The sequence below is a fragment of the Rattus norvegicus genome, chromosome X (genome assembly GCF_021556685.1).
Source record: "Rattus norvegicus strain SHRSP/BbbUtx chromosome X, alternate assembly SHRSP_T2T, whole genome shotgun sequence".
In the NCBI taxonomy this organism is placed as follows: Eukaryota; Metazoa; Chordata; class Mammalia; order Rodentia; family Muridae; genus Rattus; species Rattus norvegicus.
This window is the reverse complement of record NC_141554.1, coordinates 78901370-78920804: the sequence shown is the minus strand read 5'-3', so window position 1 is coordinate 78920804 and position 19435 is coordinate 78901370. Positions and strand designations below refer to the sequence as shown.

Below are 19435 nucleotides of genomic sequence, written 5' to 3'. Positions count from 1 at the left end.
TCTGTAGCAGAAAGATCATTATTTATCTGGGTCTCTCATATTCTCTTCCACTTCCTTCACACTCACTTTGTACATCCAAAGCATAATTTTTGAAAGACTCTTTATGAGTCCTCATACTTGGAAAGAATTGCAACAAAGTCTGTCTGTATGGAGCCAGGCTTTATTTGTCTGTAATAGATGAGGGGCCATGAATACAATTTAGGATATTTCAAAAATCTAAGAAAAAAATATCTAGTTTTGTATCCTTTAATTAAAATGACAGTTTCCTTCCCAGTATGGAATAGGCAACAGATTATAGTTGTATTAATAATTATGACTGTGTTGTGAGTAAAATCAGAAAATACTTTATATATGTTATTGAGATCTTCAAGTATACTTGCCATATGTTATTGTGTAATCCATCATTTTCAAAAGTGCGTATGCTGAGTGTGGTAGTACACACTTGTCTTCTCAGCATGTGCTGGTGGAAGCCGGAGTGTCAGGTCTTGAAGGCAACTTAGACTATATGAAGTTCTGGCAGAAGAAACAAGTCATATTTCTTTTACCACATATTTGGTTTTTAATATTGCAATCATTTTTGTAAAGCAGGTTTTTCCTACAATCTTATTTATTACTTTATATATTTCAAAATATTAATAGTAAGGAATTAGATTTTATAAGCTTTTTCATACTTTGAAAAGGGTGTGTATCATAGAAAAATCTAATACAGGATCATCATGGTGGAAATGGAGATTCCTTGTGTCTTCAACTATTGTTTCTTTTGGTCAGGTGTAGGCAATAGCACTGATGGTGGAAGAGGAAAGGCCGGTGCAAAGCTCTTCCAAGATTTCCAGATGTTAAGCAGAATCTGGACCCATCCTTGGTGTTTGCAACTGGACTACATTAGCAAAGAAAATAAGGTAAATCAAGTACCTCAAATTGTTTAATTGTTACTTTTTATATTCTTTATATTTGAAGCAACTTTCTATTTCATTAATTCAGCTTCTTTTATTCTTAGTTTATTTATATGTCTTTGTTGTCATTGAGATGGGTACTTACTCTCTATCCCTAGATGGCATGAAACTTACTGTGTAGTCCAAGGTAACGTCCAGCTTTTGGCCTTCCTCTTCCCTTTGCCTTCTGAGTTTGCCATTAGAGGTGTATACCACCATTGCCTTGCTTATTTCTGTATCTTGAATTCATTATGCTTATAGGGTCATTAAATGTTTGTTTATGTGCTGGGATTTCCACCCAAGGGAGCTACATCCCCAGTTCTAAATTTTCTTGTATTGAGCCCTTTTACCTTTTTTGAGGGGTGACAGTGTATGTCTTACTAATTGAATGTTTGCCTAATAGGCACAAGACCCTTAATTTTGATTCCGAGTGACCTGAGCACACACATTCAAAATATGTGAAAATTTAAAAACTAGGCTAGGAATGCAGCTCAATAGGTTTAGTGTCTGACATGAGTGATACTCTGTGTTCGCTCTCCAGGACCACACAAAGCAGGCAAGGTGGCATGCATCTATCATCTCAGCACTGGGCAGGTGGAAGTAGGATGATCTGAGCTGGGGGTGTTAACACACATTTGTAATCTCAGCACTGGAAAGGCTGAGGCATCCAACATTGGGAGGTCAGCCTTGGCTGAGAGCTTGTCTTAATTATTCCTTTAGTTTGATGTCATTTTATGGTTATAGAAAAATGGTTTTATGAGTATAGCCGTACGAACACACACCAAAAGAGAGCATCATATCCCATTACAGATGGTTGTGAGCCACCATGCGGTTGCTGGGAATTGCACTCAGGACCTCTGGAAGAGCAGTCAGTGCTCTTACCCACTGAGCCATCTCTCCAACCTCACATTTTAATTCAGTTTCTCCTAATGTTAATATCACATATAGTCATAGTAACTTAGCAAAGCCAATAAATTTACTTTGTTACAATACACCAAACTCAGCATTGCTTCATTTTCACATTTTCTTCATCCCATTTCAGACCTCCTGTTTTATAATCTTGTTAAATTGCCATTATCTCTTTCAGTCTTCCATAATTCCTTAGTCCTAATTCATTTTATATCACTTAGTGAAATGAAATGTTTGACTTTCCAATGTATGTTGAAATGGGCTACTAAAACATGTCTTCTTTTGTCTAGGGCTATTTTGATGAAGATAGTATGGATGAATTTATAGCTTCAGATTCTGATGAAACTTCTATGAGTTTAAGCTCAGATGAGTATGCAAAGTAAATTGAGTACTTTTGTTCCCTATACTGGTACATTTAAAAGCCTGGACTTGTGGGCGGTCTTCTGATAATTGGCTTTATACCCTTACTTAATATGCTTTCCTAACACAAAGTTCTCTTTTTTCTCTCCCTCCCTCTCTTTTTTTCTCTCTCTCTCCATTTTAGAAAGAAGAAAACAAAGGGGAAGAAGGGGAGGAAGGACAGCAGCTCAAGCGGGAGTGGTAGTGACAACGATGTTGAAGTCATCAAAGTCTGGAATTCCAGATCTAGAGGGGGTGGAGAAGGAAATGTGGAGGAGACGGGAAACAACCCTTCAGTTTCTCTGAAGCTAGATGAAAGTGAGTGTGCCGGACGTTTATTGTGCAACACTGGCTGAGGACACATCAGGTCGTTCGTGTTTGCTTTTGTTCTGTTCTCCTAGAGAGTCAATGCAAAGGAATCTCTTTGCTTAGGTATTAAGAGCGTGCAGAGTTAGAACAAATCATTAATGTTTAATTGTAGGCAAGTCAATTTACTCTGCCTGGTAATTTGGAGCAAAGAAAAAGGAAATCTAATTGTTTCTTTAAATGTCTATGCCTGCACCCAACTATTCTGACTTTGTGCATAGCTCTTAAATGTAGTTCATAAGTGATATTGAAGTGAAGCTGGTAAATTTAGTTTTATAAATGAATGCTAGATCTGGAATTCATGCTAGAATGTGTCTAATCTTAAGGCCTCTGTAGGATTTTCACTTAGATGCATAGGAAAACTGTAAGCATTTCAGGTAGTGAATTGTATATATTAGAACGAATTTTAATCACTTAGACTTTTCCTTTCTAATTCTTCATAATCTATAATTATGTGCTTTGGTTCCCCTTATAGCAAGTACAATTCATTTTTCTGTTTTTCTCTCCTTTATATGAAAGTAAAAGTTTACTGTCTGGTGGCTTCAGTTTTTCTCCCCTTATTTATGCTTAAGAGTTATTACTTAGCCATTCTATGTTCTTAGTGCAAACTGACTGTGTTTAGGAGCTTTAAAGCTGGGAGTAAATATCAGAATACTTCAAATATCTTACTTCTAAACGGCTCTGAATTTTTGGCATTGGGGAGTTATAGAGCAAAACATTAAACATCTGTGAGGAGGAAAGCAGTGTGGGTGGCAGCCGAATGATCTTGTGATCAGATAAGCTTGATTGAGCTCAGGTCTGCAGCTGACTAACATAGTGACTCCTCTATAAACGCTTCTCTTTTCAGTACCTCTGTGGAATAGACAGGTGGCAGCCTAACCACAAACCCTGGATTCTCCAAATCAGGGGAGTCATGAAATTTAAACTACAAAATTTCCCTCTTCCTTCTTTTCTTCGGCTACTCCATCCATTAAAGCAGCTTTATCGGCATTCATCTTTCAAGTAGATTTTCTTCCAAGAGTGTTTTCATCAACACAGCAATAAACTGTGCTCATAGAGTTAAAGCAGTGAAAAGCTTCTGCTATCTCCTCCTGTGCTCTCTTCTTCCACCCTTTCTACTTATAGTTCTGCAGTCTCTCCTTATATATGTGTGTTCCTGGGAATAATTACGTTAAAATAGTCTTACTGAGTTTCTTTTCTTCTCTTAGGGCTGAAAAGAAAGTGCTGTAAATGACTTACATGCAAGTCAGAGGAATGGGGAGGAGTTGAAGGGGAGGCAATACGAGGATGCATGTATGAAATTCTCAAGGAATTAAACATTAATTAATTTTAAAATTTGACTAAGACTCCCCCCCCCCCGCCTTTATCGTCAGGAAGTACAAGTGGGGATGTGTGGCTGCATTGCTTCTAGAAATATCTAGCTGCTTCCATTTTTTTGGTGTGCTTTCTCTCATATCTTCAATTGTGATATTGTGCAGGGCTTGGAAAGCACTGGCCCAAGATGTAGATTGTTGTATGTTGTGTGCTTAATCAGATGGGAAAGGTCATGCCTTCCAAAAGACAAGCTTTGACTGCTTATCTAGGGCTTTGCTTCTTTAAGTTTGAGTGAAGTAAAGGCATGTAATTTTTTTTTTACATATTTTACCAGAAACATTCTCTTGAATAACTGGTTAAAAAAAGAAAAACTCCAGTTTTGTTCTTTAGATTTAAATTCTCTCCATTTAAGAATATATACTATTATGGGCTGAAGAGATGGCTCAGTGGTTAAGGGCACTGGCAGTTCTTTCAGAAGACCAGAGTTAGGTTCCCAACACTCACATAGTGCCTCACAGGTATGTGTAATTTCTAGTTTCAGATAATCCAAAGCCACACAAACACACACACACACACACACACACACACACACACACACACACACACACACAGATACATAACACATAAAGTAAGTGAAATTTTTAAATAAAGAATATGCCATATTCACTGGATAACTAAAATGAAATTACTTCCTTAGCATGGTACATTAATAAGTAGAATTCTCTTGTAGTTTTTTTAAATAGTATCATGTTTGAATAAGTTATTTAGGTTTATAGCATGATCCTTTTATATTTTATTAGGAAAGCTTATGGTAAAGAATAGCTACATAATCTAAAGATTATTGCTTTATTATTAGTGTTTTTAAAGTATGTTTTAAAGTATGAATAGCTGTATGTTATGTTTCCTTAATTTGGTTGAGTGGGTGCATTTTCGAAGATGTCTTACTCTGTAGCCCAGGCCTAGAAATTACTTCGTATCCCAGGGTAGCCTCAAATTTTTGGTAACTCTTCTGCCTCAACTTCCTTACGATAGCCTCAAATTTTGGTAGCCTTTCTGCCTCAACGTCCTTATACGTTTTTAAATGTATCCCATTTCATATGTGAATATAAACTTTATGACAGAATTCTTGTATTTGATGTAGGGCTATATGTTATTACTACAAATACACCATCTTTGTTTATTCTAAAATATATTTAAGTGCTTTCTACGAGCTCTAGTCACTGTTCTAGACAAAATACATTGATGGAGTTTACTATTTTGTCCAACTGATTGCATAGTCTATAAAGGAAAAGATTTTTTTTGAGCTCACAATTCTGGTCGCTGAGTAGCCCATGTTTGAGTGTCTGTAAGTAGCAGGGCTTTATAGAAAATAAGAGGTCAAAGCGCAAGTGGGATTCTCATAAGCATTCTCACACTGTGTCTCTCTGCCTCCGTTTCCTGAGGTGTGGATGTTCACATTCTCTCTTAACAACCTAATCATCTCTTGGGAATCAAAGCTTAACATGAGTTTTAGTGAAGACAAACCATGTTCCAGTCCACAACACCACAGTGCTTTTGCTTTGGCCCCACACACACACTAATTTTCTGTCTCTCCTTTCCCCTTCCTCCCTCTTGTTTTATATGTACACTTGTCTTGCAAACTTTTCCTCCTTTAAAACATACACTTTGTTATTCCAAATGCAGTAGTCCATTTATTTAAATATAGAAGACATCAAGAAGTTCTAAGTGAGTGTATTGCTTTCTAACTGTATTATATTTTATTTTTCTGAGATTCTTGTGGGGTCCAGAATATATATAAAGTAGTAGTTGGATGCATTTAGTTGTTAACACAGCATAGAATTGTAACAAAAGTTATAATTAAAGTATGTGAATGGTAAAATCAAAAAAGTCAACATAAATATTCGTGTGCAAATTTTAATATTAAGCACTGCTAAGGATTTGGTTTTTCAGACAAGGTTTCTGTGTAGTCAGTACTAGTCTTGAAGTTGACATGTAATACAGGCTGGACTTAAACTTGAGATAGGCCTTCATTAGCCTCCCTACTACTGGGCTTCTAGACGTGGTCCACCACCATGGCTAGAATATATTGTAATTGGAGTAGCCCATAGGTTTCTGGATTGCTTACTTTAAAGAAAGGTTCTCATGTACCCCCGGGTGTTGATATACACAGCTGAGTAAGATGTGAACTTCTGATCGTCTACCTGTTTCTACTTCAGACTGTTAGGATTACTGATATATCCCCTAATACTTTGATTTTGCAGTGCTGGGGATGAAATCTAGAGTTTCATGCTAGACAAGCATGAGCTGTAGTCCCAGCCCACAGTTTGCTCTTTTAGATTTTTCTGTAAGGTGTTGTTGTTATTATACTTAATAGGATCACAATTAGAATGGAAGGACTAACGTCATAGGTCATTGGTAGGCCACATACTTAGCATTCAGGATTCCCTCACTTTGATTCCCCAGGCATGCACAAAAGAGTGGCATCTACTATGTTTGCAGAGAAATTATCACATATTCTTAGCTTGGACATTTTCTATTTAACCTCACATTTTTACTCTCTGCTAGAATTTTTTGGTTCTGATATTTTCATATTATTATTATTATTATTATTATTATTATTATTATTATTATTTGTGGTTTTTCATGACAGGGTTTCTCTCTGTAGCTCTGACTGTCCTGAAACTCCCCCTGTAGACCAGGCTGGCCTCAATTTCAGAGACCTGCATGCCTCTGCTTCCAGACTGTTGGGATTAAAGGCTTGCACCACCAAATTATTTTAGTGCGCTATTTTTCAAAAACAATGGCTACTTGCCAGGTGACTAATTATATAAGGTTTAGTTAACATTTGTTTAGTAAGTTATGTGCCAGGGTCCTCAAGATCATGTTCAAGCTAGTAATTGATGTTCCAGGGTATAGTCGTATTCAAGACTATGAAACTTCTCTAGCATCAGATTACCACATGTACAAAGTATTGTCAACTAGAGAAGGTTGTTAGAGATTCATTGCTCAAGGGTTTTATTGGGACCTGGTTACTATATTTTCGATTCCCACAATGAAAGATTATTTTTGTTGTTATTTTTCATAAATTGCCTGTGTGTGCTGAGTTGTGGCTACCAGGCAATGTTTTCATGTCAGCAAAGAGGACTATTCACCATTCATGTTCCCAGATGAGCCAAGGGCCAGTAATTTGAGGCTAATCATTCCGAAATGAAAGGAATCATAAAGTATGAATAGAATTTGCCTACCAAGAGAGGAGGAGAATGTCCTATAAAATACTATAGACCCAAAAGTGATGGTATATGCTTATAATCTCACCACTCCAGATGATGATGATAAGGTCAGAGAAGCATCCTTTGGGTCTAGCCTTTGCTGTATATTGTGTTTGAGGTTAGTCTTGGCTACAGAGTAAGACCTTGTCTCAACCCCCCCCCCCAAAAAAAAAAAACCAACAACAACAACAAAAGATGTTTAGGGAAAGATGGAGTCTTATAAGTATGTGGCATGCCTAAATAATAGTTCATATGCTTTCTATGTAAATGCATAGTGAGTTCTGAGAAATTAATGGAGTCTTCTGGGACAAGGCTTAAGAAGAGGACCTTGTTAAATCTAAAAAGCAAGTTCAAGAACATGTAGAACAGAAGCCCTAGCAATATTCTAACCTTGCTTGACATTAGCAGCTTTGGATTTTTATTTTGTCTTTCTTAGTTTTTGGTGGTTGTTGCTTTTTTTGGTCTTCCTACTCAGGGACAGAATACAAGGCTTTGATCTTTCTGTATTTTGTCAAAATCTTAGATTACTCTCTCAAAGCTGCACCCCCTTAAAGGGATTAAAATGGCAGGTATGGTGGCACATGGCTGTAATCCCAGATGTAATCAAAAGGATCAGAAGTTCGGAGCAACCCTTGGCTACATAGTAAATTCAAGGAAAGCTTGCAGTACATGAAACCCTGTTCAAAAGCAAAACAAAATAAAACGAAGAAATTATTCTGTTAGTGATCCTTTGGGGTAACCTACAGAACCAAGTATAGATTCAGCCTGCAGATACATGCATTCACCTCGATCATGTTCACAGATTTGAGCCCCTTTGAAGATGAAATGGTACTGAAAAATTAGACAGGCCTCTTTTACAGGGAATAGTGGTAGATGCAGAGACCTGTGACTGCCTAAGATGCAGAAAATGGTAGATATAAGAGTTGGGGAAAGAGGAAGGGAAATGAATCACCATTCACTACACTCGATACTACTACTGTAACTATTAACTTTCGCAGTTACATGCATTGAGTGCACACTAGACCAGTGCTATCACCAGTCAGTCAGTCAGTCAGTCAAGGTAGTAGGAGAGGGATCACAGGCTCCTTTTACCTCTGAACTTTTGGCAGTCATTAGATTCGGGGGAGGGGAGTGACCGTTTTGTGTACCCTCCTCTGTTCCCACTACCCTCCAATTGATAGCACCAAACATACAATTACACAGATGACCCTGGTTAATCTTGGTGGGTCACAGAAGAAAATGAACACAGGAATGTGTCAGAGAGATTTTAAGGGAGGTTAAGTGGTGGGTACGACTGGTAGGAAGTTGGAAGTGAGGACATACATATATATACAAAGTGTGCATCTGTGAAATTGAGAAAAGTGTAATAGAAATACTTTGAAATGGTTGGCAAGATGGTTCAATAGGTATGTGCCACATAAGCCTGCAGACCTGAGTTTGATCTCAGGAACCCACATGAAGGTGAAAGGAGGGAAAGACTGCACAGTTGGCCTCTGCCTTCCACTTGTGTGACCCCCACCCCCCGCCATTATGTACAATAATAAATACACTTTAGAATTTTTAAGAGAAAGACAATTGTAGAACACTAGAAATAAGCAACCTTAGAAAAATGTAGTAACAAAAAATACTAGCAAGCAGCCTGAGGAACGTTAGCCCACAAAACACACAACATGGTCAGATTCTCAAGAAAAATTCTCAGTAAGATTATGCAAATATTGGATAAAGTCTGTGAAATCAATATGTCAAATTACTGTAAAAATCATACTGTCTCTTTGTGTTGTAAAATTTAAAACTTAGGTAAGATGTATGGTAGTTAGAAAACATAGCACCAAGCATGTATATTCATTGTGATGATTATATAATCATGTAGTGGCGTACTCCATTGCAGATATCTGAATAAGTGACAAACATGAATAATAACATTTTGAGTGAAAAGCCATACTGAACAAAAATTTTCAGAATGATATAAATAGTATTTTACTATTTGTGCATGGCTTAAAATGCCATGGTCATGTAGTTTAGGGATGCACTTGGGGTAAAATAGAAATGGCAAATATAAAAGAAGGGGATTGGTTAGGTCTTAGAAAAAGAGAGAGTGGAGCATCTTTAGAGTTCACGTGCATCGAGTAGACTTTACAGTTTTGACAAACATGATATGTGGAGGCACAGCTGTTCATTATGCTCTGCTTTTTATAACATTAAAATTGTAAATACTTTTCAATGCAAGACAATTGTGAGAAAATGTCAAAGCCTGTAAGGCATTTTTTTTTACTTTGATTCACATTATATTTATATTGTCTAATAGATTACTTCTTGTATATTTTACTTTATGGTCAAAATTTTTGTTAAAATATTAATTAAATAGTTCCGTATGATTGGGTGATTTTTTTTTTTTCAGGTGAGACTTTGGGTTTAGTAGCTCAGTGATAAGATTTTCTTCTTTAATCTCTCTGTCTCTTTGTGTCTCTTACAGTGTATTTTCAGGGTTTTAGTTTTTCAGGGTCTGGGGGATTTGTATCTCTTTATTGTTCTCTTTCTGAACTCCTCAGTCCTACTTATAGGGTCTGTCTTGCATTCTGTCAGAATCAATCTTCTGCTTGCTGTCATCTTGTATTTTGCTGACCCTTCATTTCTCCATTCTGTGCCTTCCCCCCAGTGTAGAGCTCTTTATCTCTGTTCATCCGCTGTCCTTTCCCTTCCCCTGTCCTTAGCAGCCATCAGTCTCTTAGCTTTCTTACTCTAGCTTGTTTGCTGTTATTCAGGGAGTTTTGCTGATTATTGTACTTACTTATGTTCCATTTATTTTATTTAGGTAAAACTACTTCCACTTCTAACCCAAGTAGCCCAGCTCCAGATTGGTACAAAGATTTTGTTACAGATGCTGATGCTGAGGTTTTAGAACATTCTGGAAAAATGGTACTTCTTTTTGAAATTCTTCGAATGGCAGAAGAAATTGGGGATAAAGTGTAAGCTTTTTTTATATATATATCTGTTAGATAAATTAACTTTTTGGTAACCATACTATTGTTTATAAAGTTTATTTAAACAAATCTGATCTATTTTCTTCTAATGAGAAGTTGTAATTTCTTTGATTATTACACTGTCATGCCAGTACAACTTGCTACCTTTCTTATAAGTGCCTTGTTCTGAGTATATAAGCCAGTTTTTTCTTTGGTGCCTTCGTAATATAGTTCAGGATGGTCTTAAACTCAGCAGTCTTTCTGCCTTTGATTCTCAGATGCTGGGATTAATTGGTAAAAATATGTTTTGATGCAGAAACAATAGGAATTGATAGATTAAATACAGGCGATAAATAATCAGACTGTTAGCTCTGCAACTTATATGACTAGTGGATTATGGTATTAATTCCTAAAATGGGAAGGCTAAAGAGGAAACAAGTGTATTAGAAGAAATGTAGCATTTTGGGGGGTCTATGCTAACTTTTGAATAACATGTTACTCTTAAAAGATGAAAAGTAGGAACTAGGTATTTGAGTTTAGATACAAGTGGAGAAATGACTCTTTTCATACACGTTTGTTGCTTGTTTTTCTGTTATCAATTTGTACAATTTAAAATCAATTTGAGAGCTCAGGGGATGTCTGTAGCTTAGTGGTAGAGTGCTTGCCTAGTGTGTACAAGGTTTGACCATTAGCACCTTCAATTTTTTATTTGCACATGATCTTTATCAGTGATTTTCTCATCATTGTAACAAAATACCTGATAGAAACAACTTAGAGGAGGAGAGGTTTACTCTGGCTATGGTTACAGAGGGAGTTTAGTTCATCCTTCCAAAAGGGGTAAGCATGACAGAGGGAGTGTGACACGGCCATTGTTCACAAACCCCAGGAAGTAGATAAAGCCCATCTACCCACAGCGATCGGTTTCTGCAAGTATTGCTTTAAAAAGTTTCTAATTACATGTGTGTGTGTTCCCAGTGCCATGGCACATGTGGGGAAGTCACAAGAAAACTTAAGGAGTCGGTTTTCTCCTTCCACCATGTGGGACCCTGGGGTTGAATTCAAGTTGTCTGACCTGGTGGCAAGCACCTTTACCCACTGAACCATCTTGCCAGCCTTGTATTGCTCTTTATATTTTCATATGAAATGCTAATAAAGCAGGTGAAACCAAAATAGCTTATTCAGGTAAGAGTATTTTTTATCAAACATTGAACAACTTTGTTATTTTTAATTAGAAGACATTGGTATATTGACATTTGATCATAATGACTCTTAACTTCTTTGCATGATACATAACTCAGTGATTCCTAAACTAGTCTTTATTGCTAATTGATTTAGGCTGACTTCTTTTCCAGTTTAATAGTCCAAATTCCTTATCAATATCAGTTAAATAGTATTTCTAGGTACTTAAAGGCCTGAAGTTTGTAGTTCAGAATTGTTTGAGTGACTTCATTGAAGCTTGCATGTTGGATTCTGGGGAAGGCAGCTGAGGCAATGGAACTATTGCCATTGCTGTGTCTAGACTCTTGCATTGACCTTCTGCTGTCCTTCAGTGATGCATTACCATATAGAATTGATTTGCCTTTCTTTGGTGTGTGTTTGTATTGTTGTTGTCCTGTGCCTAACAGCTTACAATAAGATTGTTAATTTCTGTAAATATATCTTGTTGGGGCTTTTGGATTTTGATTATAAAGTTTTATGTTAAATTTATAGATAATTAGGAAAAATGATAACTTTACAGGATTGATCTTCTAATCCATAAACACTAATCTTTTCTTTTCTTAAGTCTTGTTTTTAGTCAGTCGCTCATATCTCTGGACTTGATTGAAGATTTTCTTGAATTGGCTAGTAGGGAGAAAACAGAAGATAAAGATAAACCTCTTATTTATAAAGGTAAGTTATTAGCATATCTATATTATAATTTTTAAAATACCCCCTTGAACACAATGAACATTTTACAGATAAAGGAAACCAAATAACCCAGTATCTTGCCACCCTGTCATGTCAAAATATCTCCTCGTCTTTATCACACACATCTAGTCAGTCTGTCTCTATTTCTTGTCTCTGTTTGTTCCACTTTCCCTCCTCATTTTGAAGTAGGGTCTTGACATTTAGCTAAGATGGCCAAACTCATGGTCTTCTTTTCTCAGCATCATTTGTGGTGGGGTTACAGCAGTGGCTGTAGTGCTTGGTTTGGTTTCTTCCCTTTGTTTACAGCTTTCTTGTATACTTTTGGGGTCTACAGGGTAACATTGTGGGAACAAATGTGCATTAATGTTTCATCCTATTGGTACTCTTTCATCATTTAGCAAAAACTAGTAACACTAACAATACAATGGTAGGCAATTTAGCACTGAAAACAAGTTTATTAATGCATAATTCATATCTTACACATTTTACTCAATGTGAAAAGTCCACTGGTTTTGGATATTTAGATATGTGAAACTAATACCATAGTCGATTTTTAAGTATCAGAATTTGGAACAGTGTTGGTTTTAATTAAGGTTATCAGACTCAGGTTAGGTATTATTATCTAGTAGTCTATGCAGTATGCCAAAATTCAGAGCACTCCCAAATCTTAAGAGTTTTAGGTTGTGACCAGTTTGGCAAACTCCCAGGTTAAAGGGGGTAGAAGACAGCCTTGAGAGCCATTTCTTGGAAATTTCCCACGTTTTGTTTGAGTAAGGTACTGGGATTCCAGGCATGAGGCAGTATGGTAAATTAATTGACAGTGTTTAAGAAAGACCTATTTCTCTGCTTTTGTTCAGTAACAGTCGTGTAACTCTCGTGGGCTTAATTGGCAGCCTTGGCTATGGAGTGAAACTGTTCCTCAACAAAACACTGAAAAGTGGTAGGAGAATGGCTTTACAAAATTAATATGCAGACCTCATTTCTGTTTATTGTGGATGGACCTGCAGGGCTTTGTACATGCTAGCAAAGAGTTTCTTACTGAGTTATCTCTTCAGTAATATAATCCACCTTTTAGTTTTGGGTTTTCTTTTTTCTTTTTCCCTTTTTTTTTTTTTTTCCGAAGCTGGGGACCGAACCCAGGGCCTTGCGCTTGCTAGGCAAGCGCTCTACCACTGAGCCAAACCTAGTTTTGGGTTTTCTATGTGGGTGTTTTGTGCCTGTATATACATGGGCCTCTGAGTATATGGAGGCCAGATGTCTCTTTCTCAGTCACTCTCCATCTAGGCTGACAGGCTAGTGAACCCCTGGCATCTGGTGCCTACCACCATGCCGGGATCTGAACCCAGGTCCTCATGTTTGAAAAGCAGGCACCAAGCCATTTACCCAGAAAGTAACATTTAGTTTCTGTTCTTAAATATAGAGTCTCAAATTCCCTCTGTATCTGATCATGACCTTAAAGATCTTATCTTCCTGCCTCTACCTCCCAAGTGGTGCCAGAATTGTATGGCTACAACCTGCACCACCTTTGTTCTTATTTCATACCAAGAGTGCAGGGCTCCATGCATTCTGCCAGCTGAGCTACATCTCCGGCTTGCGTTTTGATGTTTTCAGAATGTCTAGCTATGGAGGTGTAGCCCAGTCTGGATGGTGAAATTGCCCTCCTGGTACTAGGATTATAGGCATGTACTATTCCACCTCCTTCCATCTCATGAGTCTGGGGAATCAAAATCAGGTTGTCAAGCTTTTTAGCCGGAACCTTTACCCCATCAGCCATCTTGCTTTTAAGTGATTATTCAAGGAAGAAAATCTACAATTATGAAAGAGTAACACATGAAATTCCTCTTTGAGTTTTCTTACTACATTTTCAGGTGAAGGAAAGTGGCTCCGAAATATTGACTATTACCGTTTGGATGGTTCTACTAATGCACAGTCAAGGAAGAAGTGGGCTGAAGAATTTAATGATGAAACCAATGTGAGGTATGAAGCATTTTCTGTATGTATAGATATTTTAAATTTATGTTCAGTAAAATTAACTTTTTAATATAGTCTCTCATTTTTAATGATGTAATCAAGGCCAAAACCAGGTGAATTACAACCTTCACCCCAAAATTTCTCATGTACATTGTAGCCATGTGAATCTCGCATCTGTCACTTACAAATTGTATTTGAGCAGACCTGGTGGAAGCATATGTTGTAACTCCAGCATTTGGGAGGCAGAGGCAAGTGGATCTTTGTAAGGTCAGTGCCAGCCTGGTCTATAGTAAATTGCAGTCCAGCCAGGGCAACACCACTTCTGTCTCGAAAATATTTGTGATTCATGCTTCTTTCCTTTTTATTTTTGAGTTCTAGGTCATCATAGTCATTGCCTTCTCAAGATCCTTTGAATTGTTCCCAGGTTTTGGAATTAAAATTAAACCTATTCTAAATGTTCTTGTACAAGTTTTTGTCATCACTAGTATTTTCCTTATACTGATGCAGTCTGAGGATCTTAAATGCTGGTTTGTGTGATAATCTTACGTTTATCTATCTGTGAGATTGTCAGTTTTCCAAAGCGACTCCATGGTCTTGTATTCGTTTCAGCAATGTAAGAAAGTTCGAGTTGTGCATTCTTCTCGGCACTTAACTCTTGTCCTATTTTCCCAAAACCTAGTAGGTTTATTCATTCATTCACGTTCTCCAAAGGTGGTGCAGTGTTCTGGAGGAACTGAAATACCAGGTCGATGCGTGGAGTGGACAGAAACTGCTCCTGTCCCATCTCTTAGCTCCAAAAATCCATGGAGCATACTGGCCTCGGATAGAGGATACATTGGATAGTACACTCATAACACACTATACTTGATTTTAGCCAAAAGGCCGAGAAATAATCTTAATGTGATTTTTTAATTTGCTTTTCTCCAATCATAAATCATACAGATTGAATTCTTATATGTATATTGGTAATTTTTTATTTAAAATAATTTTACATCTATTTTGATCATATTCTTTTTCTTCTCCCAACTCTTCTGAATCTTTAAGTCCTCTTTAATTATAAATTATTAGAAGTTTTAAAGTTAATGTTATAGTTATAATTAATATAATAATTAATGCAATTACCAACTTCTGATTTCTTTGTTTTTTGAAAGCTGATTCATCTTACTTAAACCACTGTAGATGAAAGTATGCTTTGTATGTGAAGTGTTGTAATGTTAAAGTCCTATCATAGCTAAGCTTTTATTTTATATTTTTTCTTTCAGAGGGCGATTGTTTATCATTTCCACTAAAGCAGGATCTCTTGGGATTAACCTGGTAGCTGCTAATAGAGTGATTATATTTGATGCTTCGTGGAATCCATCTTATGACATCCAGAGTATATTCAGAGTTTATCGCTTTGGACAAACTAAGCCTGTTTATGTATATAGGTTCTTAGCTCAGGTAGGTTTGTCATTTACATTTCTTTTATGTGAAAGTATTGGGTGAAACTGATAATATTCTAAAGGTGCAGAAAGAATACAGATGAAAATGAATACTTTAGACTTGTACAGCATAGATCTCTTACAAAGGGACAGTTGAAAATATTCTGTAAATTTATTAAATATTACAGAAATTTATTCTGTAAATAAACCAGAAGTCAAGTTAGCCTTAGCAGCCAGACGTGCTGGCACAGAGCTGTGATTCTAGCACATAGGATGTGTAGGCAGGAAGGTGGTAGTTTCAAGGACAGTCTTGTTTACAGAGTGAGATCTTTGTTTAAAAACGAAATCACTCCCCTTCAGAATTCAGACAAAAGAAAATAAAATTGAAGAAAAAATTTTATTTCCAGTTCATTTACATTTGTAGAGTTAAATTGTCCTTTTAGCTCATAGCATATCTGCTTTAGGAGCAGATGTGACATACACTCCCACCTGCACCTAAATCCAGGCTTTTCTCAGTTACATTTTACTGGTAGATCCTTACTTGGTCTTCCTGAGTGTTGTATATCTTTCCCGTTATTTAAATGTACAGCTTCTTTATATTTTAGTTTATAGGTAATGAATACATATGTCAATCTTGTTCTGGGTTAAAGAAAGCAACATTTGACATCAGAGAAATTTTGGTTATTTTTAGCCTTTTATACACAAAAACCTAATTTCTAATTTCAGTACGCATCTAAATTTTCTTTCATGTACCATTCTTTCTGTTTGTCCTGATATCTGCCTGATCTCTGAATTTCACCAAGTATAGAACTATCTCAAGGCAGCACACAAATTTACTTTGGTCAGATAATTTAGAATGACTCTCCATAGTCTAATTTTCTTAATTTGATGATAAATCAAGGTGGTAAGTTTTCTTAAGCAGATGAACTCTGTCATGAATGGAGGAACACTGCTGGTATTCCTTACAACCTTGAGCTGTTACCCTTTTATATTGACCAGTAATTATCTGAAGTTCTATGTTGACCGAATTTCCTTATTTATATAATTGTTCCTTTCTTCTTTCTTTAACAAAGGGAACCATGGAAGATAAGATTTACGATCGTCAGGTAACAAAGCAGTCACTATCTTTCCGAGTTGTTGATCAACAGCAGGTTGAGCGTCATTTTACCATGAATGAGCTTACTGAACTTTATACTTTTGAGCCAGACTTATTAGATGACCCTAATTCAGAAAAGAAGAAGAAAAGGGATACCCCCATGCTGCCAAAGGTATGATCATTCAGATTATTAGGTTAACTAACAAAGCAAATGCCAATACTGGCCAAGGGAAACTGGACTACTACAGTGAAAGTGAGTCTTCTGAAGACCATACTTAACAGATTTTCAGAGGTTAATTTATATTTAATAAGCTTTAATCTATATGATTATAAATGTAAGGATGCCTGATTGCTTCTCCATAGGCACTATAAAAGATAGTATTTCTGAAAAGCATGCTCTATCTTAAATAACATTCCTACCGCCCAGAAAGATGTCTGAGCAAATACCTAAGTGGAAATCATGAAGACTGTATTTTCCTATTCCTCTCCAGTTGAGCATGCGCATATTTAATTAACTGTACTAGTAAGTTAGCTGTCTCTTCTTTACCTTCTTATCTGTCATAGAGCAATTAAGAATCAGAAAATTGGTTTATAAAAATTCCCTATCCTCCTAGTTAATGAGGGAACTGTAAATCAGAACCATAGTGCGATACTACCTTATACCTGTTAGGGTTGCCAGTAAGGAACAAAACGTGGTAAGTATTAGCGGCAGTGTGGATAAAGGCAGTGTGGATAAAGGAAACCCTTCTGTGCTTCTGGTCTGGGTGTACATTAGTGCTGCCACAACTCAAAACAGTACGGATGTTCTTTTAAAATTAAAATACAATTACCATATACTCCAGCAGCGTCATTTCTAGATAGATGAAAAGCAATCAAATGTCTGGATAGTGAAGTATCTGAAATCCTGGTTTTGTGCTTACTGTAGTATTAGTCACAGTAACTAGCCTGTGAAGTAAATCTAAATGTTAATCAGCAGGTGAGTGCATAAACTTTATCTCACCTTGAAAAACAGTGACAGAATCCTATTCACAACAATATAGAGGTTCTTATGCAAAGTAAAAGAAACCAGATGTAAGATGAGTCCCCTTATGCGCTTTCTACATCCTGTTTTGTTGACTCACAAAGGGGTGCTCGCTAGGAAATTTGTGTAATCGGCACGTTTTGGTCAAAGGACATAAAGCTTCGATCAGGCCAGATAAATTTCTTCTAGAGTAGTATTATGCATCCTAGTATCTGTGTTGCCAGCAGAGTAAATCTCAAGCGATCTTATCATCAAAAGATATCACCAGTAGAGCTTTTAGAAGTAATGGGTTATGACATTGATTCTAGTGATTCTTTCGCGGGTGTGTCCATACCTGGAAACTCACTGACTTAAATACATTAACTCTGTTCAGGCTTTTGTATGTTTCTCATAAGGAGAAAAGCCTATGTTATTTTTCTAATTTAAATAAATATTTTATAAGCTAGTCCCATTCTAATCCTCAAGAAGGCTATGTATACATACACTTTTTCCTGTTATCTTGATTGAGACCATTGTGAAAGCAGATAGCTGGGTAACACTTTAGTCACTTGTAAAGCCCATTATTTTTCCATATGATTGTATACCTTAAATAGCCATTTAAGGAAGGAATATTTTTGTTTTTGTTTTATAAAGAACAGCCTCTAGTGCTAACATAGCATTTTGAAGAAATATGTATATATAACTCACATAAGTATTATTTATTTTTAAATACATATCTCCACATTTTTGTATTCTTTGATTTGGACACAGGATCTCATTATGTTTTTTTTTTTTTTTTTTTTGGTTCTTTTTTTTTTTTTTTTTTCGGAGCTGGGGACCGAACCCAGGGCCTTGCGCTTCCTAGGCAAGCGCTCTACCACTGAGCTAAATTCCCAGCCCCAGGATCTCATTATGTTATCTTCAAACTTACTGTTTTCCTGCCTCAGCCTCCTAAGTACTATGGCTACAGGGATTTAAAATGTTTTTAATGGTGTGTGTGTGTGTGTGTGTGTGTGTGTGTGTGTGTGTGTGTGTGTGTGTGTGTGTATTTGCTTATACGCATGCATATATAAGCAAATATGTTAGTTTTCTAATAAGAGAAACTTGAATTTAAAGTTTATTGACACAGAATTTTGGATGGACCTTTTTGTTTTCTACAATCTAGTCTGGCCTTAAACTGGTTATATAGCTAAGGATGACTTTGAACTTCTTATCCTCTTGCTCTATATCCCAAGTACTATGATTAAGATTTATGCTACCATGCCCATCTTGAAAGAACTTGTTTTTATGACAACTTCAAATTTCTTAGACAAATTTCAGGGTACTTATATGTTTAAAACAACCATTTTTAATCAATTACTTTTAAAATGAAAAGTATCATTATAATATTCATGTTAGGAAATACTATTAATAATGATATGTCTTCATTAGGTATGGAATGTGATTTTTTCTTTTGGACCACACAGGATTTCCCTGTGTACCCTGGCTGTCTTGGAACTCTTTAGACCCGGCTAGCTTTGAACTCACAGAGATCTGCCTGTGTCTGCCTCTCAAGTACTAGGATTAAAGTGTACATCACCACTGCCAGATTGAGAATGGGAAATTTATTTGTGGTACTGGAGATGAGATCCAGGGTCTTGCAAATGCCAGGAAAGCTTCTACTGCTGAGCATACCCAGCTCTTTACCTTCTCACTGTGTGTGTATGCATAGGTGTCTTGGTTACTCAGGTCTTTATACGTGGGAGGCAACAATATAGCACTTGAGTTATAACCCAGACAGCCTAGGATTTCTGAAACTGGGTCTTCTATATAGCTCAGAATAGCCTCAAGCTGTTTATCTCCTGAGTGCTGATTTTATATTCTTCAGTAGTCTGAATGTTTCCTATGCAG

General features: G+C 36.6%; 1 protein-coding gene and 1 non-coding gene across 46 annotated transcripts in view; one reads left to right on the top strand and one right to left on the bottom strand.

The window, feature by feature from the left end:
• The window catches only part of Atrx (ATRX, chromatin remodeler), a 146334-nt gene that overhangs the window by 106714 nt on the left and 20185 nt on the right, over window positions 1–19435 (top strand). For 44 of the 45 annotated variants that reach the window (NM_001105757.2, XM_087599093.1, XM_087599092.1 and 41 more), the window contains 8 exons: window positions 769–899; window positions 2132–2220; window positions 2386–2558; window positions 10002–10155; window positions 11933–12039; window positions 13926–14034; window positions 15291–15468; window positions 16523–16717. In NM_001105757.2, the coding sequence (NP_001099227.2) occupies window positions 769–899; window positions 2132–2220; window positions 2386–2558; window positions 10002–10155; window positions 11933–12039; window positions 13926–14034; window positions 15291–15468; window positions 16523–16717 (1136 nt within the window). Of the gene's footprint in view, window positions 1–768; window positions 900–2131; window positions 2221–2385; window positions 2559–3453; window positions 4524–10001; window positions 10156–11932; window positions 12040–13925; window positions 14035–15290; window positions 15469–16522; window positions 16718–19435 lie in introns of those variants that run through there. The other variant, XM_087599096.1, reaches the window with a different exon arrangement.
• On the bottom strand, window positions 14738–14922 carry LOC120099513 (U2 spliceosomal RNA). Its single transcript, XR_015647156.1, has one exon. It is a non-coding gene; the product is annotated as a U2 spliceosomal RNA (small nuclear RNA).